The sequence below is a fragment of the Pavona decussata genome, unplaced genomic scaffold, assembly GCF_977016875.1.
Source record: "Pavona decussata unplaced genomic scaffold, jaPavDecu1.1 SCAFFOLD_59, whole genome shotgun sequence".
Taxonomy (NCBI): domain Eukaryota; kingdom Metazoa; phylum Cnidaria; class Anthozoa; order Scleractinia; family Agariciidae; genus Pavona; species Pavona decussata.
Window position 1 is genome coordinate 521,908 of NW_028145481.1, and position 24,737 is coordinate 546,644.

At 39.1% G+C, this 24,737-nt stretch overlaps 2 protein-coding genes across 2 annotated transcripts; both read left to right on the plus strand.

Moving 5' to 3' along the window:
- The first annotated feature begins 2,366 nt into the window (after nt 1–2,366).
- Nucleotides 2,367–10,221, plus strand: LOC146479293 (RING finger protein 141-like). Its single transcript, XM_085110926.1, has 7 exons — nt 2,367–2,545; nt 2,729–2,753; nt 4,422–4,539; nt 5,280–5,426; nt 6,422–6,492; nt 7,442–7,561; nt 8,214–10,221. Exons 1-7 carry the CDS (start codon nt 2,452–2,454, stop codon nt 8,356–8,358), a joined length of 720 nt encoding a protein of 239 aa, XP_084967052.1. The 5' UTR covers nt 2,367–2,451; the 3' UTR covers nt 8,359–10,221.
- Nucleotides 10,222–11,728: 1,507 nt separating this feature from the next.
- LOC146479294 (rho guanine nucleotide exchange factor 39-like) lies at nt 11,729–23,751 on the plus strand. Its single transcript, XM_085110927.1, has 14 exons — nt 11,729–11,966; nt 13,598–13,773; nt 14,378–14,593; nt 15,373–15,491; nt 15,638–15,708; nt 16,564–16,695; nt 16,806–16,840; nt 17,586–17,680; nt 18,872–18,980; nt 19,085–19,173; nt 19,602–19,731; nt 20,289–20,702; nt 21,872–21,960; nt 22,116–23,751. The coding sequence occupies exons 1-14, from the start codon at nt 11,924–11,926 to the stop codon at nt 22,216–22,218; spliced, it is 1,821 nt and encodes a 606-aa protein (XP_084967053.1). The 5' UTR covers nt 11,729–11,923; the 3' UTR covers nt 22,219–23,751.
- The last annotated feature ends 986 nt before the right edge of the window (nt 23,752–24,737 follow it).

Here is a 24,737-nt window from a genome sequence, read left to right on the forward strand (position 1 = left end):
TAGTGTGACCAAGAAACCAAAAAAGAATTGCGTCTATAATTGAAGGGGTTTTACGTTTGTGTGGCTCATCGTGTAGGCTGACCATAAATAGAATAAGATCGGTGAAAATATCACATTTCCGTTATTGACCGAAAGTCAAAGGAAAGTCAGTTGATCCACCTACTATCTCTTACGTATGCTAGCCGTTATTTGGGTCGTCACGCAACACCGCCTTCAACTCATCCAACACCTACCCACTGAACAGTTTTGTGCTCTGTTTGTGTTTACGTCAATCGTGGGAGGACAATAAAAAAGAGGAAACAATGATTATAATTATCTTTTCAGTCGAAATCTGGCAGGGCAATTATTCTACTTACTGAGTTTCCTCTGAGTGGGCGTACAGCTGAAATATTTCGTTATCGAACTGATTTAAAATATACCGTGCAGCATACACGTGTACACGAGATTGAAAAGTTATAAGGGAAATGGAAGTGGCGCGCAAGTAGTCACCAAACTAGTCCGATATTGCGAGCAGAACAAAAAGGACTCGGGCCTCAGATAGCACCGGCAGTAATTTAACTTCGCGTAAGCGCCTAGAACATACCGAAAAGAAGAAGGCGGTACCGGCCCCATGACTACAAACTGTTTGTGATACATTTTGTCGGTTCGACATAGAACGGACTCTTTTTGAGGGAGACTCTTAGCATGGAAACAGAAAGGCTAAATCCGGTTACCTCGTCGATCGGGGGTCCAGTGAAGGATAAAAATTCACTGCTGATCAGTTCTTCACAATTCCCAGCGTTGTCTATGGACTATCCGTTGTGTGGAAATTGTTCCTCCGCTGTTCTGAAATCTTTGAATTTCAGACATCACAGAGCATCTCGAAGGCATCATTAATATTCTCAGATGATACTTGTCTTAGCAAGACAAACTGGATACAAATCTCCTTAGATCTACTAAAAAGTATGTTTTGAAACTAATGTACGAAGTATATCATCAAGCTGACCCGAGCTCTACCATTAATTTGTGAAATGTTCTCTAAAAATTCCTGCTAGATCTTTTCCGCCAACCAAACCAGCTAAATATCATTCAGTGATACTATCTATGAGTATCTCTATCTATCGATCGATATTTAACTCTAATCTGAGAGTTAAATTAGAAACTAGAATAAATACATTACAATAAAGAGGCCCTCTGATTTGGAATTTCATTAACAAGATGGTTGAAGGTCGTTGAAGCTCCAGATAGCTTCAATAACTTTAAACAAATTTGGAAAAAGAATTCAAAAGACATTGATTCTGATCATATTTTTAATTACATCTAACTGTTGTTTTTACTTTCTTATTTTTACTATCTTGAGAAATCTAATTGTTTTGTTTTTAGTCATTTTTTATTCATTTTTAAACGATAGTGGGCCCAAACCAGCCCTTCGGCTACCCATTGTCTTAAGCCTGCTCATCAAATGAAATATATAATCATGTATCAGTCCGTTACAGCCCGGCAATTGGCTGAACGGATCCCGGAGGTTGCCTGAGTACTGGAAAAAAAAATGAGCCGGGCGCGTACTAAAGTCGTCTGATCACTGCACTGATCTTGACTTCTCCTCCTTTTGCTGATTTCTCCAGTTTCTCTGCGAGAAAAGAGGACAAGACTTGACCGTATACTCAAGACAATGCACGGATGGGCCCGGAACTTTGAGTTGGCTATAACCGGACTCCACCCAAGAGGCACTTTTTTGCTGTATCAGATTACAAAACGTTTAGAAGTAGTCCTTTACCGTACAGTGTTGTCCAAGGTGTACAATAGCCCACTGTATAGTTGTGAGGCCGGTGTTGACTCTGTTTTCATGCAAAACTCACTGTTTTTCGTATGGAAATCATATAAGTGTTCTTGTGCTAAGTAGTTTTTACCAGCCTCGCTTTCACTTGAAGAGATTACTGCAACAAAGCCTCCAAATTACTAGTCCTCTCGCAAAACACATAGCCTGCGTATAATAATAATAATAATAATAATAATAATAATAATAATAATAATAATAATAATAATGATGATGATGATGACGATAATAATAATAATAATAATAATAATAATAAATTTAAATTTAAATTTATACAGCGCAGTTTCTATAAAAATATTCAACTGCGCCTTACAATAAATATTAAATTAAAAATAAAATAGAAGTTCAAAATTACAATTCCAAAATTCCATAAATGAACGTATGAACGTAGTATATGGCTATATTGTATGCAGTGTGCGGATAACGGCTATTTTAACCGTGTCAAACCACTATGTGATAGTTACACCAAATATCTACCCATGAAAAAGGTTAACCGCTGAGTACGAGGCAATCTCGTGCCCAGACCTCCCAGTAACATTGCTTCGGTGTGACACGCGCCCTCGTATACTGACATGTTTGTATGTTGTTTTGTTTCTGCTGAGTCTACTATTTTGTAAACATTACTTGATGTACTTATGGGACAGCAGTATAGTTTTGCTGTCAAGGTTTTGCAAGAACATGCTCTTGTGCTCAAAGACTTAGCGGTTCTAAATCAGGAAAGCCTTTCATGTACGTAAGCATTATTGATTTTTTTGCTGTACATGCAGTTACACTGTAGTTCGAAAGTTATTTATCAAGCTTACACAAAAATCGATTTGCCTAGCATGATTTAGTGCCTACCTGTCTCCAGATGTCAACATTTCCTTTATTCCTGACGTTGCTTAGCTTGGTGTGATTAATTTCTTTGTCTAGGTGCTGTAGAGTACCTCAACAAAACGTGAGTGTCTATTTTGAAATATATCAACTACAACGTTCAGAAACATTATCAGTTACACTGAATTATCAACATAAACAGCAAGAAAAAGAAAAAGAGCGAAAACAAAGTAGTTTGATTTCAAAGTGAATTCCAACTTCTTTCCATTTAGGTGTTCAATGTTCATGAGAATGATGTTACAAAAACAATAGACTTGGTAGATGTACATGTATATGATTGCAGAAATTGGTCATGTGCTCATGATATTTATGCAAAAGTGAAATCAATTTTTTTAGTTTTCAATGTAACATGGCTAACAATGTAATGGAAGTCCTTCTTATGCCAAAGTTCTGTCTGTATTAAGTCTTGCAGACCTTGCTTGGCTTCCGAAACATGTAACATAAATGTACAAACTTTCATTTTCTGGGTACATATCTAAGGACAAAAAATCCAGCGCACAGTTACCCAAACTAACTTCAACTTGTTGAAATGATTAAATGCAGCTGTGATTGGCTATCAAGGGTAATCAAAGTAAGAACCCTTCTTTGAATTTTTAGGGCAGAAATTACCCAGACATCAAATCAAACATTCAGTAATTGAGCACAAAAATCTAATCAAACATAATCATCTACTAATTTAATTCACCATAACATAATCATCTATTTGATAAAACACAACAAAAACAAAATTTAATTAATTCAATTATTGAGTACTGGCCAGTTTTGTTCAATTTCTAATTTTCTCTCCCTGTTGCTTGGAGTGTGGGTTGATGTCGACTTCCTTTAAATTGGATATGTATTAGCTGCATTTTTTCCTTATCCCATGCTTGTGACGTGTCAAATAGTACATCTTTCTTAACCCTTTAAGCCCTGACAGTGATCAGCATCAATTTTCGCCTTGTAACGTCAATGCTTGTTAAGCAGCCCATGAGGTCATGAGAATTAAGGAAATTATCACCCAAGGTGAATTTTCTTTATAAATAAAATACGTGTAACTTCTCCACAGTACTTTTTATAAGATAAGTATGGGAGAACATAGGAGAATTTGTTCTTTGATATTAGGGTTAAAGGAATAGAGAGAGGTTCTCTTTACTTTCAACCCTTTAAACCCTACTGAGATGCCTTAGTTTATATATTGAGGGTAACCCCACCAGTGACTGGATGTCCCTGCTTAAAAATATCAACGGGAGCCAGGAGCTCTCCTAAAAACTATAATTCCAATTGATGCAAGTTAAGAATATATACTACTCTTTAAGACTATAGACCCTATTCAAAAATGTCTGACATTTTAATATTCTTTTGTTTGCGTTCAAATAAGCCTCACTAGCCTCGTTCTTGAGTTCAAAAAATCAAAAGAATATTTCACCTTGAAAGAGGCTAGTGAGGCTAACTTGAATACAGACAAAAGAATATCAAAATGTCAGACATTTTTGCATAGGGTCTATTAACATGTAAATACTAAGTTAATTGTAAAGCACATGTACTAATAAATCAAATAATTGTTGATCTATTGTAAGTAATTCATATATTTGAGAAAATTATGAAGCTTTTAATGTGTCTGTTGTAAATTTACACATAACTGGACATGTTTTGAAGCATCAGATACAATTTGAATTCAGAAAAGTAGGCTGAGATTTTTTAAGGGACAAACAAGAATCACTTGAAAATGTTTTATTATATTTTGTATTTTCAGACTCAAGACCTTTGCAGAGGACCGGGGACATCAGATTCTGTTCACAATAAAAGAACCTACAGAGGAACATTATCATGGCTACCTGTGGAAAGCCACTACTAGAATATTTTGTTACAAGGTCAGGAAACACCTGATTTGAATTTGGTAAAAATAATAGCTTGCTTTAGTGAGCAAGATTTTACAGAGAACATTACAATTGGCAAGAAAGATAATTTATGGCAAGGAGAGATCCCAAAGAAATAACCTAATTGTGATAGAGAAAAGCATGGCCATTCAAAGTGGCTTGTGGTGATATATTGAATCTTTTTTTAAGATGTAAGTTACCCATTGTGGGATGAAGGTGCTCTGTAAGAATGTATACAGCTGTTTCGACAAAAGTTGTCCAAAAAAAGCATAAAAGCGTACGCGACAATGCCGAAAAGTAGTCTGGGAATTGCCCAATAGATTTCAATAAAAACTCAGAATCCATATTTCCTGCCATCTCAAGTCTTTGCTGTACGGTCGAGGCATTACGGATTCTGAGCTTTTATTGAAATCTGGGTATTTCTTAGACTAACGTTCGGCATGGTTGCGTACGCTTTTACGCTTTCTTTGGACAACCTTTGTCGAAACAGCTGTATATTAAAAAAAAGGTTAAATGATAGTAGAAATTGACAGGAGGAAAAGAAATCATTATTAACCTGGAGGAAACTCTTCCTTTGTGGTGCCAAAAACCTTATATCATGGCAGCATTATAAGAGTACAACTACACCATCCAAGCAAACCACGGCAACTTATCCACATAGTGATTTTGTTATGTTGACCTACCATGTCACTCAGAACCTATTCCATGATCTGATATTTGTTATTTTACAATAGGTGGATTCTTCCAATTCCCATGTTGAAAGTCAACGAGTAATGGATCTTAGACAGTTCTGCAAGTTGTATCGTGATATCACAAAGCAACTTAGGCACACTCACAGTCATGAAGATGAGGACTGGGAGAGAGTGGATTGTAATGGGGAGGTAACTTGTAGTTATGGTTTTATTTTTTTCTCTGTTTGTGAGTGGGTAGTATGCTAGAAATCCTGCAATCTGATTGGCTCCAGGAGCAAGCAGAATTTTCCTATCTCGGACCACAGTCATGGCAACCGGAATCTGTGGGAAAAACGAGAAGTGAGATCATTTTACTCTGATTGGGTGTGATGAAAGATTGGACTTTTCCTTTTGAAATGATTTACTTTTTGCTCACTAAACGATGTAAAATGAAGGAAAAAATCAGCAATGGAATAAAAGGACTGGTTGTTCTCCAAAGAGGCAAGTAATTTGTATTAATGTGATTTTGTGGACAAAACTTTGCTGTTTTGCGAGATTGTTTTTCTTACAAGTTGACCCGCCGTTTAATGTAATTAGTGTAACTGCAGTCTAGTCTTTTGAGCTCACTTTTTCAGTCCATGTTTGTTATTTCCCTTGGAGTTTTATTTTTTAATCTTATCCCATTTTGCTGATTCTCAGCTAAAGTAGTCATTCAAATGCCTCGCAACACTGCATCATTTGCAGTCTCGTTAGGATACTACTGTCAAGTTTTTCTTGCGTACTTTTCTTATTAATTTTAGCACTGATTTGTGATGATCTTGGCGGAGAACAAATACAAATACTTAAACTAAGATATTTAACAATTATTCCATGAGCGCGTGTTGGATATGAGATGGTAAATAGTTGGCTTTAACTAATCTCATATCCAACATAACAATTATAAGTATCAGCAGGTCCGCTAGATATATTTATCTACCAAAATTTTGGAAAAGGTAGCCCATGAAAATTTGTGGAGATTTTGTGAAGCGACACTGATTCACAGGCTTTATGGCCCATGGAAGGTTGAGAATGATGAGAGAGGAAAGGAGAAAGAATAGAGAGGAGAGGGAAAACAGATGAATGATGGTGTGGGTTTGGGAGTCCACTTCAAGTGGACTTTTCACATTGTACTGTAAGGAGATACCAAATATTTTTGTGTTTTTTAGACATGGGAGTCATGTCCAGTGAGACTAGAAGAAGTCAGGGAATCTTTGTGTGCTTCAATGATTATAACAAGGTACCAAATTTAACTCTGTTTTACCAGCGAGTAATAACACAATATAATAGAGTCCTTGCATATCACTCTCAACAGTGTACAAGAGATAACTGATGTTCAGGACAGCAGTAGTCTAGACTACCATATAACATGAAACTACTAAATTAGGGGAGCAGGGATGGCGCAGTAGTGAGAAACTCGCCTCGTATCAATGTGGCCTGGGTTTGACTCCTGGTGTTGACGCCATATGTGGGCTGAGTTTGTTGTTGGTTTCGTCGGTGTTTCTCCAGGGTCTCTGGTTTTCCTCTCTCCATGAAAACCAACATTTCCAAATTCCAATTCGACTTGGGAACATTTTTTAGACATTTATTTATACTGGCGGGATCATCGGGACTGCTTTTAGAGTTACCTGATTTTTTCATTCTTTTTATTTTAATATCCCCTTCCTTGTTGAACCAGCCTCAAATAACTCAAAAGCTACCTGCAGGTCCTCAAACTGTTTCTTGATAAAACTTAATACACTCATCTGCAACTGATGTCCTTTCAAGTTTAGGTTGGTTTACCCAGGAGCAGCGCAGGTTCTTTCATTGTTTGCCTGTATGTTTATAAATGCGTCAATGAAATCATGCTCATAATAAAATTATGGCCCTCTTCGCAAATAGGGGTGTTCATGAGCACAATACTCAGAACAGAGATAACCTGAGACTACCCATGTGAAAGAGGAACTGGGGAATATCTACAAATGTTGATTCATCAACTCTCACTATTACCAACTCTCTATTGTGACATTGAGTTGCTGTGACTGTGACTGTTCTATTGGGAGTTGACAGTAATACACCCCATCCAATTTCTTGGATGCTTCTGAGTACATTTACCTGCATGCATCTAGAAATTTATAACTTATGGCCTACATTACTACAGGTACCGGTACTCCATCGTGTACTTACCTCAAAAATGTTCCTTCTTGTAGAGTTGATAAAGTAGCTGCAGAAGATTCTGAGAGTGAAGAGTGTTGTATATGTATGGAGCAAAAGGCTGAAGTAATCTTGGCTTGTGTACATAGCTTTTGTAAATCGTGCATTGAAAGATGGTAAGTAAGCATATTTTTTTCTGTTCTTGCATGCATAATTGATTGTCATGTTTTTGTGACCACAAGCGAAAGGCTGAATTTTCAAACCACATTATCCCTTTTTTGTACGTTTTCTATCAATAATATTTTAAAATCATGCATTTGCTGATTTTGTTTATTCTGTGGGGAACAGAGGAATGTGCCGCTGGGATCGAAGCTTGTCAAGTGCAAAACTGAGATCAGACCAGAATATAAAATAAAATTAACAAATTATTCAATTAAATGAAAGTACATGAATATTTTATCATGCTGTGCCATACAAACACAAATACAATGTGCAACACACTGTAATATATATAATAATAAAATTCACAACACAACACAACAGCAAAAAACAAACAAAGTACATTCAGTACAGCACAGCACAGCACAGCTAACACAATTTACACAACTGCAACAACAACACATTTGCTCTGTTACTTCCTGTTTATTGTGTCCCTAATTAACACAACTGTGCTAAATACATTGATACTTTAGGTTGCCAGTATTATGCTGATTATTTTTTTAATTTGTAACACAGTACAATGTATCACAACACACCACAAGCCTTTGTTTAATATCTGCCTCTGATTATTTATGCAACTGTCACCAAGTCCTTATCGTTCATTCACAGGAGTGATGTTAACAACACTTGTCCGATATGCCGAGATGAAATTCATGGACATAAAGACTACTGGGAAGTACCAGAACCTCCCAGTAAGACAGAGATTGGCAACTTTGTACTGGGAATGGCTGAAGGAGCTGGTGATCCCACTTGAAAGCCTGCCTTAATGCACCTATCATCTGCCATCGCCTGATGGGGGGAGGGGGTGGGGGCAAAGCAGGGGACTTTGTAAAGTTTCTTCTTGAAAGTCCTTATTTTTCCCTCTTGGAAGGGGACATAGACCAATCACAAAAAAAAGAAAATGCCACTCCTAGAGAGTCATGACAGAAAAAAAAAATGTGAACTTAATAGCTGGGCCCTTTGTGGTGAGCACCATCTTTGTTTTGCAATAGCTATGGTACCACATCTTACATGTATCACATTGGATTATTGGATTGATTGGTATGATAATACCTGAGCTGACAGAATCCACCAACGTCAAACTCTTCAGAGCACATGGCGCAAGATTAGCTCAGGAAACTTCATGCACAGTGATCTGTTGCCCATCATTTACAAAAACCACAACATGGCTTCTTGTATTACAAAGGTCCCTATACTTTCCCTGCATGGTAAGGTATGATAAAACAAACCTCCTTCATTTCACCCTCCTTGCTTGGGAAATTATTAATCAAACCTTCATATAATTCCCTATGTGTAAAAAGGTCTACTTGCCAGCCCCCAGGCCCCCTCCCCCTTTCAGGGGATAGCATAATGACAGGTGCAAGCCTACAGCAGAGACATTTCTTGAAAGATGCCGAGGATTGAGTCCTGTGTCTTTCAAGGATAATTGAGGTGGGGGGGGGGGGGGTGGAGAAGAGAAATATGTCACAGGACCAGGTTTTCATTAACGTTTAATGTAGGTTTCAGAGCTAAGTATGGTTGGTGACGATCTGGGCAGTTTTTATAAGAATTGGTTCGAAAATAAGGGCAAATCAGATGACTACTTGGGTTCAAATCATGTCAGATGAACAACAAAATCTGGCCGTTGCTGCCTTTTAATGAAATCTCTGCAGGATTTCCCAAGATGGCAGACTGGAAACTGGAAAACAAATAATAGTATGGGTAAAGGGGACTTATTCTTGAGGTGTACCAAACATTTGGGAAGACGTTTCCAAAAAATAGTCTGGGGCCATTTGATATTCAACCGAAATTTCTTTTTTTTTTTTTTTTTATTCTTTATTTTTTGCAGTGCTTAAGTCGCTCACTTCACAAACTACACTCTTTCTTATAAGAACGTCTAATTTTGGGGCTGAGGCTGAACGTTCTTCTTTTTTATTATTATCTTATTTTTTTTTTGCGATTTGAGCCTATAAATGTTCTTAACCAGGAGCCTAGTCTTAAAGTTGTGTGGTTCCTCCCATTTGCCAAATTTGTGACATAAAGGTTCCACGAGCTTCCACTTAGTGGGGGAGGGGAGGATGAGAGTAGGATAGGTATTGACTGTATTGAAGAAAAAGAAAGGATTTTTTAGGTTTCGCAAAGTAAATAATAATAATAATAATAATAATTTTTTTTAATAATAATAATAATAATAATAATTTTAATAATAATAATAATAATAATAATAATAATAATAATAATAAATAACGATTTGTATTGCGCAAATTTCATAAAATGTTGAACTGCACATAGCAATAGTAGATAAAATTTCCTACTACAACTCTATAATGAGATAAAATGTTATATTAAGAAAAAAGATACAAACGTGGAAAATACAAAGCTATGATAAAAATGCAAAAGGAAAAAGGTGCGATTTTAACTTTTTACTTCATAACTTGCGTGTACACTACACAAACAGAACTTATCTAATCTTTAATTGTGATAATTGCATCATGAAAACGCAAGCCGTCAACTAAATTATACAACTATTCAAGGCTCCCCATATGCAGTTGGAACTCAAGCTCGGCACCAACTTTGATAACAAGAGTTGGGGTTTTTAAATCCGTCTTTTAAGAAAATAAACCACTGTCTGATGGAAGCTATTTTTTATAGTGTGTTTGGGAAGAGGAGAGAACTGAATAAAATACAACATATTGCAATTTAAAAAGAACTCTTGCCTGAGAGCGGTTTTCAATAATGAGGCGGAAGGTTATTTCGCGTTTGCTTTGGTTTTGCATTACTACACTCTGTGATTGGTTAAGTAAACTCGCGCCACTTTCTCAACCAATGGGAATCCAAACCAACACCAATCGTGTTTTCTCGCGCTTGGCGCCAGTTGTTGCAGAGTAATTTCCTTGGTTTTGGTTTTATCTGTTGATCTCTACTGAGTAGTCTACCCTCCATATACCTCACATCAAAGGTAATCAAGACAAATGAGAGTATTCTGCTCCAGGCACTCATGATTCTGGCGGTCAATCTCCCGATAGTAGTGCTCTCTTGTTGAATCCGTTGTGTTGTTTTCTTTTTTGCTCGCGTGCCATCTTTGCTTGGCAATTAGTGCGTTATAAAGGGCCCTCCACAGACCCTCCTATTTTCCATCCCCGAAAGATTAAACGTTCTTGCTTAGGGAGTTGGCATGCCTGATGACTATTTGTGAAATGGAGGTTTCATACAGGGAGGCAATTCCCGGATGGAAGTTCAACACCTTACTCTGTCACATAATTTTTACTGAAAAGGGGTATCCCGGTCTTCACATACAAAAAGCAGAAAATTGCACTCCTTTCCCATACCTCAAAGATACGCGAACGGAATTTCTGAAGGGTCAAACTGATCATGGGCAGGAATTCTGACAAATTCTTGGCAGAAATTGTAACGCCACTGTGTAGATTGGACTAGATTGAGCGCCGGCAAATTCGAAACTTCAACATCCCAACCCGTGTATTTGGAGTTTTGAAGATTAGGTTGTTGAAATTTCCTCCTCCTGGGGCCAAAAGGGTTCAAATTCTCCACCCCGAGCGGGCACGGTACACAGCCAAAGACCTAGGGGAGAGGGCGATGACGCTGCAAAGTTATTCTTCTACCTTGTCTACCTTTAACCTTTTCGTACCGACGAGGTTAAAAAAGGCACCCTTTCATTTTGGCCGGAGTCTCCCCGTATAATCCCGCTGTACCACTGTTGGATGCGCGAAGGGAAAGTTCTCCTCTCCTTGCCTTGGCGTATCCTTGAGGAGTATACAAGAAAGGGATTCAATTTTTTTATTTATGTGTGTGAAAAAGACGACCATTTCGGTAATATGAAAGAGAAGGGTATAACCTTCTGGCAGAGCGTTTCCGAACTTTCCCCGCAGCCGGTGGGGGACATAATTATCGCATCATTGGCATCATCCAGGGATTATTCCTGTTTTTTTTTTTTTTTTTTTGGGGGGGGGGGGGGTGGCGGGCGGGGGAATAATTTGTTGACAATTCCGCCAATAATGCAATAGTGGAGATGTTTGCCAAATCCGACTTTTGTTTTGGAGCAGGAAAGCCGACGACTATATTCCGAATCCACGCGTCTCTTGATCAGCGGAGTTATCGTAGTACCCAGGTCACTCGTTACACGGAGAGTGGGAAGTTTGAATGAAGTGCTTTGATGGACGTTTGAATATTCGTTGTTTTGCGACGAAATCTTGGCATCTTCAAGCGTTTATATGCTGTAATTCTTCGCTTGGTCTACAGAAAAGCGTTCAAACGTAATTCACTACAGCTTTTGTTTTTCAATTTTGTTCGCACGCCTTCGGAAAGTTTAAATTGCTCACATCATGGCTACGGTCAACGGCGTTGGAAGTCCGTTTCGTCCAAAGTGTGAGTATGAATAAATAGTATTTATGTCAAAGCTCATAACTTATGTTGAAATCTTTTTATCAAAATTTTAATACTGAGAACGTAATCGATCAAAGCAATACTCGCGAAACGCGATGTCATCGACTATATAGCATCTGCAGTTCAAGCTTACCTTGTTGGGATCTTGTGTGGTTTTGCCAAAATTTGTAATTACATCGTTACGTAGAGTAAACATTTATCACACAGGGAGTGAAAAGTTTGATTAAGCTGAAGAGTTAGTTTATCTAACACAGCAGTTTCAGCATATAGAAGCTTCATATTGATAAAATCCTTTAAAGCCGGGGTAGCAAATCAATAAAATTGATAATCTATATACAGTCGACTCCCGATAACTCGAACCCTCGCTAACTCGAACCTCGCGCTAACTCGAACCAACTTTCCTTTCCTTTCAGGTCATCTTCTATATAATTTTACCCTCGATAACTCGAAGTCCCGATTGTTCGATTTTTTTTTCAATTTCCCTTGAAGGTTCGAGTTATCGGGAGTCGACTGTACTGTATTCAATAAAATCCGACAGAAATTAGTCAATCATATCGGAAATCGATAAAAAGGTTCGTTTTGAGTAATCGATAATCATCGATTTATAGAAACGAGCTCGCAAAATCTTGTTCGCGCTATTGTTATCCCTATTGTTTCCTTTCAACAAAGACTTACTGTATGCTGTGCGGAAATCTTTGCCAAATCGAAAGCCGCCTCATGTTATGGGGTCTTCGCTGGCACCTTCTAAATCTACATAATTAGAGTCACAATCAAACGCTGCTTCAACGAGCATAGCTTTTAAAAGCGCAAACCAATGAACAAATACCAAATTTCAATTGATTCTATAACGGACGATTAGTCCGATAAAATCTGGAAAAATTACATATTTTTGTCCGTAAAAGTGTGAGGGTTTGGAGAACCGGGCCGCATACCCCCCACCCTCCCCCCAACCAAAAATTGCAAGGTGAATCCCTCCCTCCTGGGTGTCTGGTTAACAATGCAGTGTTTGTGTATAGCTGGCAGTGACACCTCAAACTTTATAAAATAATGCAGCTGAATTAATTAAGGGACGGTGCCTACTAATACAGAAGTAATTTTGCGCGCAGTTTATGACTTTGCAGGAAAAACAGATTTTAGCAATGGCTATTGGAATCCAAAGAGAAAATTGGGGGTAACCACATATTTTCAGAGATAATAAAGCTTCAATATGGAAACAAATGCCATACATTGCTTTGTATTTTACTACTTTTTTTAATTATTGTTGCTTAATTATCTCTGAAAAATGTGTGGTTACCTCCAATTTTCTTTTTGGATACCAAGAGCACTTGCTAAGTTCTGCTTTCTCTGCATAGTGTTAAACCACACAAAAATATCCCTGTATAAAATTTAGTAGGCACCACTAACTATGGCACCACCCATTGAAACCTAAGTATCTTGAGATCAGAGAACGTACATGTATGCACAGTAACAAAAGTAGGCGCCGCCATTAATTTTCAAACAATATTATTATAACTATGCCAGATCGTCCTTTCTCTCTTGGGCTCACTATTAACTAAAGAATCTTGAGGGTATCTGCTTTAAACACAAGTTATTAACAGCTGTTTTCCTTACAGTGCACAATGCCAAGAAATTTCTGTCTCTTCAACTGTCACAAACAAGTCAGGCAATTTCTGCAGAGTTAAACCACATGCTTCGCACTCAGACTCTTGCAAGGAAAAGAAAAAAAGTCATCAATGAGATTTTTGCCACAGAAAAGACCTACCAAGACCATCTGCGTGCTGTCACTTCCGTGAGTAAAATGATGTCAATATCGCATAACCTCCTACTAGCTAAATTGCCTAAATGCTGTGATCTACTTTATCAATATCACCTTTTAAACACATGTATTTGTTAGTCATTTCAACCTAGGTTGCGGCTAGAGTTCATATTTATAGCCTTCCACTGTCTGAGTATTGAGTATTTCATTAATCACGAAAGCTCATCCTTTGATTAATGTTAATATATTGTAACATATTAGTTTGGTTATGAACTGGTGGCTTTGGCTCATAAGAGAGAGAGGTTTATTTTATGATAATCATTCTTTCAGCTGATTGAGGATTTGACAACTATGACTGTCAAATTTTGAGATCCCTCTCACTTGTATATGGTTCCTTAGCAACCTGTAATAAGTTGTTTATGCAGATTTATTCTGTGGGTCGACAATTGGAGTTTTGGGATCTGTGAGTGCTTCAGTGAAAAACTAAAAGATATAATTCATATGAATCTAAAAATTAATTTTATAATTAATGGGAACATAAAAATCAAAACAATTCAGGAAAATCACTTTATTAAGGTGTAAAACAACCTGACAAAATGAAACTAACTTCAGTTGATATCCAAATGTTCATTTTCAGCTGTTTCTTGCACCATTACAAGTTGCATGTATCCTTCCACAAAATGCGCTGAACACCATTTTCTCGAACATTGAAGCAATTCAGGCAGTAAACAGGGAACTGTTGAGTCACATGGAAACATTAGATCTTGGTGATGCATTTTTGTCCATGGCACCATTCATCAAACTCTACAGCACCTATGCCAACAACTTTGCTAAAGCTCAGGCTGAATTACAGGTACAATTATTGCACTCTTAAAAAATAAATTTAATGTAACTATATTTAGCATAAACTTAACGCCAAATTTCTTACTCTAGTGTTTTGAGCACACTGTGAGTTAAGGAAGATTTTAAAATAGAGAAAGAAATACCAGAGTGAGTACTGATGCAGTTTTTTTAAAGCAGACATCAACCAAAGTTTTCAGTTTAGAAGTAATGTCTAAAACACAAGCAGCAGTGTTTTATCAAGATTTAAAACCATGAGGAGCAGCTGAGTGGTTTTAGACCTGATAAAACCTGAAAACACGTGCTGCGAGATTTTTGAACGGCTTCAAAAACATTCCTGGAAAAGCGTGCACAGTGTCAAGAGAGTTCATAACAATGATGTTTTTGTGAACGTTGGAAATACTAATAAGGAGGAGATTTTATCCGGTTTTAAAACCACTTTATGCGATGTTTTATCGACCATTTGATAGGTCAATGGGCTTATGAATTATTAATGAGTTTTTGAAGTACTCTGGAAGCAGTCTGAGTTCACTTTGATCCTTGTCAATGTTTAGTTTGGAGTGATACTCATTAAATGAATGTTGAAACAACAAAATAAAGTTAAGCCCCCAGTAACGGACATAGATTTTGTTTCTAGCTGCGGGAGGAAATGCCTATTGAACTAAGACCTCTTTTGACCGATTACAACTGTGTTACAGTATGTCCATGCTGTTTATTGTGGGGTTCCCTTGATTTATAAATTAAATTCCTTTGATTCATATTGTGCACTTGATTTTCATTTGGAAATTGCAGGAATGGGAAAAGAAGAGCAGCGAGTTTGCCAGATTTAAGAAAGCTCAAGAAATGCGTGAAGAATGCAAAGGATTAACACTAGGTGCCCTTTTGATTACTCCAGTACAGAGAGTTCCAAGGTATTTATATATATTTAGATGTTAAATCACAACTGACTGACACTGGCATTTTATAAATGAAAAATATTTAGACCTGAGAGAGTTGGCATAAAAATTGTGCATTTTCTTTTTACGAACAAATGCAAACTAATTTGAATTTTCTTTAGGTACAAGTTGTTACTTGAGAGCCTTTTGAACAAAACACCAAGGGGACATCTTGATTTTGAAAAATTGCAAGGTAAAAATATTTCCTGTTGCTCAGTTTACAAAAAGGCAATGTAAAGGCATGGTGTTGCAGTAGTTTGAGAAAGTGTGGTGGATTTCCAATCAGACAGTTTGATGAAGATTAGACTGTTGGTGGTTCAGAGGCTCGCTTGGTCTCTGTATTTCTAAATTAGTATACCTTAATAGGCACCAGCAATATCAGGAGCCCATTACCCTCTGGGATCTGGCTCCTGGCGATATACATGTACTGCTGAGGGTACGGCGGGTCTAAAACGCAGGTAACAGGTTACAGGTACAACATTAATACCCTAACCTAACCCAAGATAAGGGTTAGGCTTAGGGTTGTACCTGTAACCTGTTACCTATGACCTGTGACCTGCGTTTTAGACCCGCCGCTGAGGGAATTAGCCCTGCAATGGAGTAGCATCCCATCCAGGGGGAATCATTAGTAGTACTGTTGGTTGCTTCACGCTACAGAATCCACTTTTACCCTTTAACCCCTAATATCAAAGAAGAAATTCTCGTATCTTGTCCCCATACTTTTCTTAAAGTACTATGGAGAAGTCGTTTGAAAATCAAGAAAGTTCACCTTGGGTGATCATATCCTTAATTCTCTTGACCTCAGGGGTTGAATAAGCATTCATATTACAAGAAGAAATTTGATGCTGATCACTGTTAGGGCTTAAAGGTTTAGCTCTGGCCTTATGGGCCACTTTGGCTTGAGTACGACTGTACCTTTATCCTCAGTTTACAAAATATACAATAATCTAGTCCTTTACATAGGAAGTCGATTTTAAAAAAAATTCACAATTTAATAAAAAAAACCCAATATTTTAAAATACTAACATGTATTTCTTTTATTGTTCAGAGGCCACAGTTGAAATCAATAAAGTTGCACATCACATCAATGAAAATATTCGTCAGCGTGAGAATTTTCAGAAAATGCTATCAATTCAGAACGCACTGACTGGAGAGGGCGCTCCGAAAATTCTGGCTCCAGGTGATTTTAAATCTAAAAACTGCAAATGTGGGACTTACTCATCATGCAATTATCGCCATGTCTACAGTATTTTTCTCTGTTCATGCATTTTATTCCTTTTTTTCTTTTAGGGAGGCTGTTTATTAGAGAAGGGCCTTTGTTGAAGGTACAGTTGAACAAAGAGTTTTATTTTGCATCTGGCCAATAGGCCATTTCCGAGTTGCTGTGAACCTCATTATGAAAGCGAGGCTAAGTGCAAAGCTTTTCATTTGAAGATTAGTTTTGTTTGCATATGAATGAAAACTAATTTTCATGATAAAATCTTTGCACTTAGCCTATCTTTCATAATGAGGTTCACAGCAACTCGGAAATGGCCTATTGCAATTTACAGCAAATCCAGATAACGCCAGTAAGCAATCAAAACTTCTAGGAATTTTGTATTTCCTGATGGTGTCTTTCCTCCTCCACCTACGCCAAGGAAAACGCCAAAGGAAAACATACAGAAAATGTTTTCCCTTACTTTCAACACTATCGTATATAGACAGCTCTTAACTGTTTATGGGTGTCGCTTCATTCAGCCAGGTGGGAATCCAAAGCCTGTTCCATGCGTTCAGATTAGTAAGGAGCGACGCGAAGAAAATTGCTATGCGCGCGAAGTAAAATAGGCGACGAAAAATATTGCGGGTGGGAAAAAAACGAGAAAAGACTGGGGAGAGGGGCGAAAGAACTTTTTCTCCCCAGTCCTTCTCATCGTTATTATTCGCTTTGCATCAACGCGCGGCTCCACACTATCTGAACGAGGCTTGGGAACCTATAAATGTGGCGTCACTCAGCCACGTCCATTATATGGGCATGTCCTTGGCCACGTGCACATTCTTGGCCCAAATCATCCACGTGTTTTTCGTCCCCAGGTCTGCGGCCGAGGATCCCAGGAAAGAATGTTCTTTCTGTTTTCGGACATTCTTCTTTACGCTAAGAAGAGTGGCTCAATGGACAAGGAGCAAAGGTACGAACGCAATTTATTTTCCCCGTCGGTTATCAAATACGTTTTCGGTCAGTCTTAGAATTCTACTTTTTTTAAAACGGCGTTCGCTTGCAAAGTTTCTCTGGTAGGTGAGTCGTGCCTTTAGTTTTGGACAAATCATTCAAAAATGTTTTGTTTTGCTTGTTAGTGTTCACGAAAGTTATGTCTGAATCATCGCTTTATTTGCCGGATCGTGCTTTTACTACTTCCAACCGTCGCTGACTTTACTTCGTTAATACTACTGAAAGAATATGAAAGCGTTACGTTTGGTAAATTTGGCCATTAATGTCTGTTTAAGACGCCGTACCTCTCCTCTCCCTGGTGCTGTAACATACAGTATTGATTCGGCAGAAGTTTTAATCAGCATTTCTCCGACGAGGCAAAAGTTTTCGCATTGTTCGACACTGGACGGCTTCAATCTAGTGGAGAGGGTCGTCGGACCCAAGCCCCTAACTTATTCTCAGAGAAAATAAGGCCCGGGCAAACATTTTAATTCTAGCTGTATTTGTCTCACTTCGCGTCCTCGCACAACCACCCGCGGGCTTCCACCTTACGCGATGACCTGGTTCTGCCACTGATTCATACGCCGTACTTGTCATACTGCATGCCAACCCTACTGTTACTTAGTAAGAGAGAGGTTGGGTACGGCGTAACTTGAAAAAAAACGGTTACCGTAGTCGGTCAAATGAACCAAAGACGAGCCTGTCAGTTATTAACTTAAGGACGGTGCCTACTAATAAAGAAGTATTTTTGTGTGGTTTATGACTATACGGGGAAAGCAGATCTTAGCAAGGGCTATTGAAATCCAAAAAGAAAATTAAGGGTAACCACGCATTTTTTATAGATAATTAAGCAACAATTATTCTAAAACACAGTAAAATACAAAGCAATGTATGGCGTTTGAAGCTTTATTATCTCTGAAAAATGCATGGTTACCCCTAAATTTCTTTTTGGATACCAATAGCACTTGCTAAGTTCTGCTTTCTCTGCATAGTTTTAAAGTGCGAAAAATATCCCTGCTAGGCACCACCTATGGGAAACCCGAGTGTCTCGAAGTGCGCAGAACGTATGCGCAGTAACAAAAGTAGGTACCGTCCTTAAAATATTTGAGACGGTGCGTGAAAGGCGCGAGGTGGGATGCCTGTTGCTTACTGTCAATTTTCACTGACACAGTTCGTACCTGTGCCGTCGTGTGTTACCTCTGATCGAGTGTGAGTTGGAACAAGTGTTAGGCGGTTCAATAGACGACAAGGAAGCTTCTGGCGCCGGGGCACTGTTCAAAGTAAGCTGTTTAAACACAGAATTTACCCATCTATGCTTGCTTTCACGTGGGACGTAAGGCAAGAAATGGTCATTCTACTGTTTGGATATTTTTTTTTATTGCAGATAACTTGTCAAGATAAATCTTTGCTTCTTTATTCCAAGTCTCAAATGGAGGCCATTACTTGGTTCAGATGTATTAGGGATGCTATAAGGTTAGTTCGCGTGGTGGTGTTATGTTTTCTGTTTACCAAAGATCTTGTTATGAGTTTTCAAATCGCAAAACTTTTGTGGTTGAAAAATGTATGGAGAATACTGATGGATTGGGACTTGAAATTTCCTGATGGGACGTTATATGGAGGACGTAAGCACACGATGACGAATTTTTCTTTCTCTTTCTAAACTTGGGAGCCGTCTCCAAGAATTCAACTCAACTCCAGGAAAATTCGGCACCGACACTTGAAAAAATGCGAAATCATTTCATTTTAATAGTGACGTTTCTGCTGCCGTTGCCGTCGTCGTTGAGTCCACTTTCGTCGCTTTTCGTCAATCTCTAGAAAGAAACAAAAATTGAGATATTCGGAAAAAGTGTTGGAAAAAGTGGAATTTTTCGTTCCTTAAGTCTCGTTTACTTTGGTTTTAGTAACCTAAAAACATGCCGAGCCTCCTTACGAAAACCACACAGAGAGGACAATGAATTACTAAAAAGGTCCACTCCACTGACAAGATCCGCGGCCAAGAAAGCTCGTTTGGGACTCAGCATTATCAGACAGGTAAGCTTTCTTCAGTTCTATGTCACCACAAACTCAAACGTTGGTCGCCTGACCCAGGCGACAAAACAGACCAGGTGAAATACCGATGTGCACTCCTGAAAGTACCGCGGCTTCACGCTTCAGGATTTCATCCACAGACTCAAAAGTTAGAACAACTTTACACAGCATAATAAACAACAGAAAGAAATTAACCTCCCCTCCCCACCCCCCCCCCCCCAAAAAAAAAAGAAAATCCATGAGGAATTCGCCCGCAGATCTCATGTTTTGTGAAACCTGCGAAGGTGACTTACAATGTAAAGTGGCCTAAGAAACAAATTCCTAGGAAAAACCCAGCCAGCGCCGCAGACGCAATCAACCGCTGGTAAATAACGTCCCAAATCCTTGTTTTAGAACAAAGATTTGGGCGCTAATTCGCAGGCGACCAGCAGTTGATTCCGTCTGCGGCGCAGGCTAGGAAAAACCCTGTATCACCTGGGAATAAAAGCGACATCTGTAATGAACTTTTAAACTCATGTTTCCTGGCAGTTTTCACCGCTAACTAGTGTCGCAATTTTCAGGCTTCCGGTGTAGAATGTCCCAGTCCTGTAGTTTGTATCAAGGATAGCCTGTATCCTCTGCGTAAGGAGCTGTTGAACAAACCCTACCTGACCCCACCCTGGACAGCAAGCGAGAAAAACAAGGCGCAAAACCCATTCATAAGAGCAACACCACGTACAGCACCAAACACAAGAGCACGCAGCAAGGAGACGGTGATTAACTCTCCGTGGATCAAAAGCGAAACCAACAGTACTCCTTGTAGCAATTTAGTTACAGATGCAAAAAAATTGACTGGTAAAGAAGAAGAAGCTACCTGCAGCAGCGAGACAGGACAGGGGACTGGTGATGATCAAGAGGGGACAGCTGGACACAGCTTTGTTAGAACGCGGGCTCAGAAACGGAAGTTATCTTTCAAGGAGAACCGTGAAATGGAGGTTAGTTTGTTTCTGATGACATCATCGTGGCATGTTCCTACAATGTTCGCTTGCGATGGTCGGTAGCTCGAGTTTTGGTCCGATCCGTTCTGCGCTGCAGAAAAAGTCGTGGTTTCCCGCAATTTTCTTTTTAGATTCCAATATCCCTTACTAGTTTGCTATCAATGATCGTTGATCACGAGTAACATCTTTTTTTCTCGTATAGTCACAAACCACGCGCCGTCGTTAAGAAACCTGTGCTTCTCAGACAATCCCGAGATGCGTAGAACGCATGCGCAGTACTTAGCAAAAGGAGACACCTTCCCTAGATACCTTAAAGTTAAGGTCAACACAGTAAACGACCAGTTGACTCGTTTCTGTAGTATACAACTACTAAGCCCATGGCAGAGTTTACCCTACCCTGCGAGCAGAGAGCCCTTCCATCTTCCTAGAAAAATCGGGAAGAGGAAGGGACCTCTGCTAACCCTTCCTCTTCCCGATTTTTCTAGGAAGATCGAAGGGATCTCTGCTCGCAGGGTAACTTTACCCTTGTCACCATTTTGTTAGATTTTCTTAAGCGGTTGGCCTTTTATACAGAAGTGGAGATGCAGAGTGTAGTTGTTGGTTGGCCTTGTCTTGCCCGTCGTTCGGTTTCCTTAGATAAAAAAAATCACTCCACATTGTCTCTCCTCATTCGTCAACCTCACTCCGAGGGTGAAAGGAGGAAGAGAGAGGACTCTGGGAACGAGGTTGCTCATTCGAGTATAAATGGGTACCTGTTACATACTGCTGAGGGTACCCAAGGGATGGACCAGCATCCCTTCCGGGGGGAGAAGCTTCATTCCATAGCCACCGGTTACGCTCAGACAATATGGGCGACCTGTGGCCTGGGACTCGTGTGGGACGTTACCGTTATACACCAGGGTGCAAAGAGAATGTGAATGTGAATGCAAAGTAAAGTTTCTTGTCCAAGGAAACAGCATAACTATACAGAATCAGGAGTCCAACCATCCACTGACACGGTAACTACCACACTTTCGTGGCCCTCCATGAGGCAAATAAACTGTTGCCAGAAAAAAAGGGGGTAGGGGAGAACATCTTATTACACTGATCAGAGGCTACATTATGCAGCAGATAGCGGTCGTGTTTTCATTGCAGTATGTCTGATCTTGTGGCATTTATTCTTTAAGCTTTTTTCGCCACAAGAGGCCAAGAAACGTTGTTTCAGACCAAAACTAGAAGTGTCTTGTGTTCAAGCCGTTGGATCTCCTTTGAAGAAGTAAGTTAATTCACTTCAAGCGTTTGTTACGATTACTTTAACTTGCTGTAACGTCAAATCCGTCTCAACAAGTTACTCGAATTATAGACTGGTTGCTTTCTTTTACCCTAAAAGTAGGTTAACTTACATTGAGTATTTGCGCTCTTTCGTTTCAGTGCCTACGATCAAGTGAAGCATACACCCGCCAAAATGAGAACAACAAAGTATGTAGTCAAGGACGAAGACCTCGTGCAGTCCACAACTTGTGTAGTCATGTGAAGCAGGCTAACATGAAGAAGTAAACGAAAGCTGTGCAAGAATTCTTGTTAGTTTTGAGGGAGGGGTAGCTATAGGAGAGGTAGATGTAAGGGTTGAGGGTGAGGGGGTGGGTTGCGGAAGAAGGCCGGTAAGATGAATCATCTTAGCCATTAGAATTGAGCTGAGCTGTATTGGTGGTCACGGTTGTAAATATTATCTTTTTAAAGGCATTGAAACTCGCTACAACGTTTGCGCGTTGTTATGATATGATGCTAGCATGAATGCGACGCTGTCAGCCGCAAAACCGAGAAACAGCGAGAATTAATCTAGAAACTGGTAGATTTGGAGCTAATATTAGTAATAAACTTACCTGCGACTATAAAATTGTCGGAGAAAATCGCACAATTCACAGCCGATTTCATTATTGTTTTATGACGTCTTTACACAACAAATAAAAAAAAAATGGAAACTTGGCTTGGCAATGCAACTTGGTTTCGGTGTGTTGGTAAACATGTTGGCAAACGTTTGGCGACAAGTGGCACTTGTCTCTAATCTCGTCAACTTTGTCAACAACTTCTGGAGGTTGGCAAACATGCATCTGGCGCGCAAACGTTTGTTAAACACGAGCTGTTTACTTAAAGACAGAGCAAAGCATATAGATTAAATTGCCGTCAAATTCGGGTTTAAACAAACCTTGAAGTGTTTTGGAGGTTTGTCAGGTGAAAGCATGTGTTTGGCAAGTTTTAGAAGTTTGACAACATGATTTTGACAAGTTACGTTTCCCGTGAGAAAGCGCCTTTTGGAACACTCCAGGAGTCGTTTAATAAGAGAGAGTTAGAATCACGTTTACAGCAAACGGCAAACGGCAGAAATGACCACGTGACCATGTTTATCCTTCATTTGCCGCTCGCTGTTTTCAGTTTCTCAGCAAAATCGAGAAGTTTTGCGTCAGTAGCATCAACGGCCAGAATTATTTTCCCTATTTTCATCTATGTGCTAATTTCTTCAAGAAAACATAAACGCGAATCTCACTTTTGCGTTTGCCGTAAACGCGATTATAAATCTCCAGCTTACTGTCCAAAAGATTCGACCAACAGCAACAATGAAATTGGCTGTTAGTTTATTAATTTACTTGTATTACATTAAGAGGGTAGAAACTAGCATTGGCATAACAATAACCCTCATTTTTTTCCTAATTCAGGGTATGAGTTCTTAGTGACCTCCCGAATGAACACCGGGGGCGAATCGTGTTTGAAAAACTCAAGGAAGCACGTGTCCAGTGATAGGGGAATCGACTTGACAAATTTGTTACGTTTTTTTCTGAGAAATCGTACGTAAAAGGTGTGGGCGTTGAATAGATAGCCCTCGGACAGTAATACAAGTAGTTTAGCTAAACTGTAAATATTATTGACGCAGACACCGTGTGTTGTCTGGATACTCGCATACCAAATAGGCAGGTGGGAAGTGAATTTTGTGATCTATAGATTCAATATTACATTTTTTTAAAATTAGGAAATTATGAAGAACTCCAATAAAATAGCAGCTATTTTTCTATATGCGTACTCTTGAATATATATAGTTACCCTCTACTCGCGACAGTGCCCTCATCAATGAAACGAAAATGAGGCTGGACTATCTCATTTTTCATTCCTAGAGCCTTTCTCAGCCTGAGTAGGCCGCTGTTGTCGGTCTTGAGAGCGAATCAACACTTTGTTGCTGTTTTAAGGACGGTGCCTACTAATACCGAAGTATTTTTGTGCGGCTTATGACTATGCGGGAAAAGCAGATCTTTGCAAGGGCTATTGGAATCCAAAAAGAAATTTGGGGATACCCACACATTTTTAAGAGATAATTAAGCCATCCTTATTCTAAAAAGCCGTAAAATACAAAGCAATGTGTGGCGTTTTCTACCAAATTGAAGCTTTATTATCTCTAAAAAAAAGCATGGTTACCCATTTTGGATACCAAGAGCACTTGCTGAGGTCTTCTTTCTCCGCATAGTTTTAAAGCGCGCAAAAATATCCCTGTATTAGTAGGCACCACCCATAGGAAACCCGAGTATCTCGAGATGCACAGAACGTATGCGCAGTAACAAAAGTAGGCACCGCCTTAAATATATGTATTTCATAGCGCGCACCTCGCTCTCGCGTGCTGAACCTCGTTTCGGTTGGCGGGTGGTTGGTAAGTACGTGGTGTATGGTGACATATAATGTACCGACACATTGTACCTACAAAGTAGCAAATCGTGGCACCCGCTCTCGCTTCATAGTATCATTAAGCGCATCGCGTCTCTACAAAAATAAACACACTGCACCTTGTGGAGGTCCCCGAAATACGGAAACACTTATTTTCGTCATTACCAAGGTAAACATTATTTTATTGTTACGCTTCAGATTTCAAACTCAGTTCTCGACTATATTGGTTTGTTTGCGCTTGGCACTAACCGGCAAATTTTGCGTTGGTTGATTCAAAAAATCATTAAAGGCCTGACTCTTCAAAAAATTAATAGCAATAAAAGTAATCTCTTCTGTCGAAGTTCG

Excerpts from the sequence above, each read along its gene's own strand:
- LOC146479294 (XM_085110927.1), top strand. The coding sequence starts at position 11,924 with ATGGCTACGGTCAACGGCGTTGGAAGTCCGTTTCGTCCAAAGT. Across the intron at positions 11,967-13,597 it reads AAGTCCGTTTCGTCCAAAGT|TGCACAATGCCAAGAAATTT; the intron begins GTGAGTATGAAT and ends TTTTCCTTACAG. Across the intron at positions 16,696-16,805 it reads TCCGAAAATTCTGGCTCCAG|GGAGGCTGTTTATTAGAGAA; the intron begins GTGATTTTAAAT and ends TTTTTCTTTTAG.
- LOC146479293 (XM_085110926.1), top strand. The coding sequence starts at position 2,452 with ATGGGACAGCAGTATAGTTTTGCTGTCAAGGTTTTGCAAGAACATGCT. Across the intron at positions 2,754-4,421 it reads GTAGAGTACCTCAACAAAAC|ACTCAAGACCTTTGCAGAGG; the intron begins GTGAGTGTCTAT and ends TTGTATTTTCAG. Across the intron at positions 7,562-8,213 it reads AAATCGTGCATTGAAAGATG|GAGTGATGTTAACAACACTT; the intron begins GTAAGTAAGCAT and ends GTTCATTCACAG.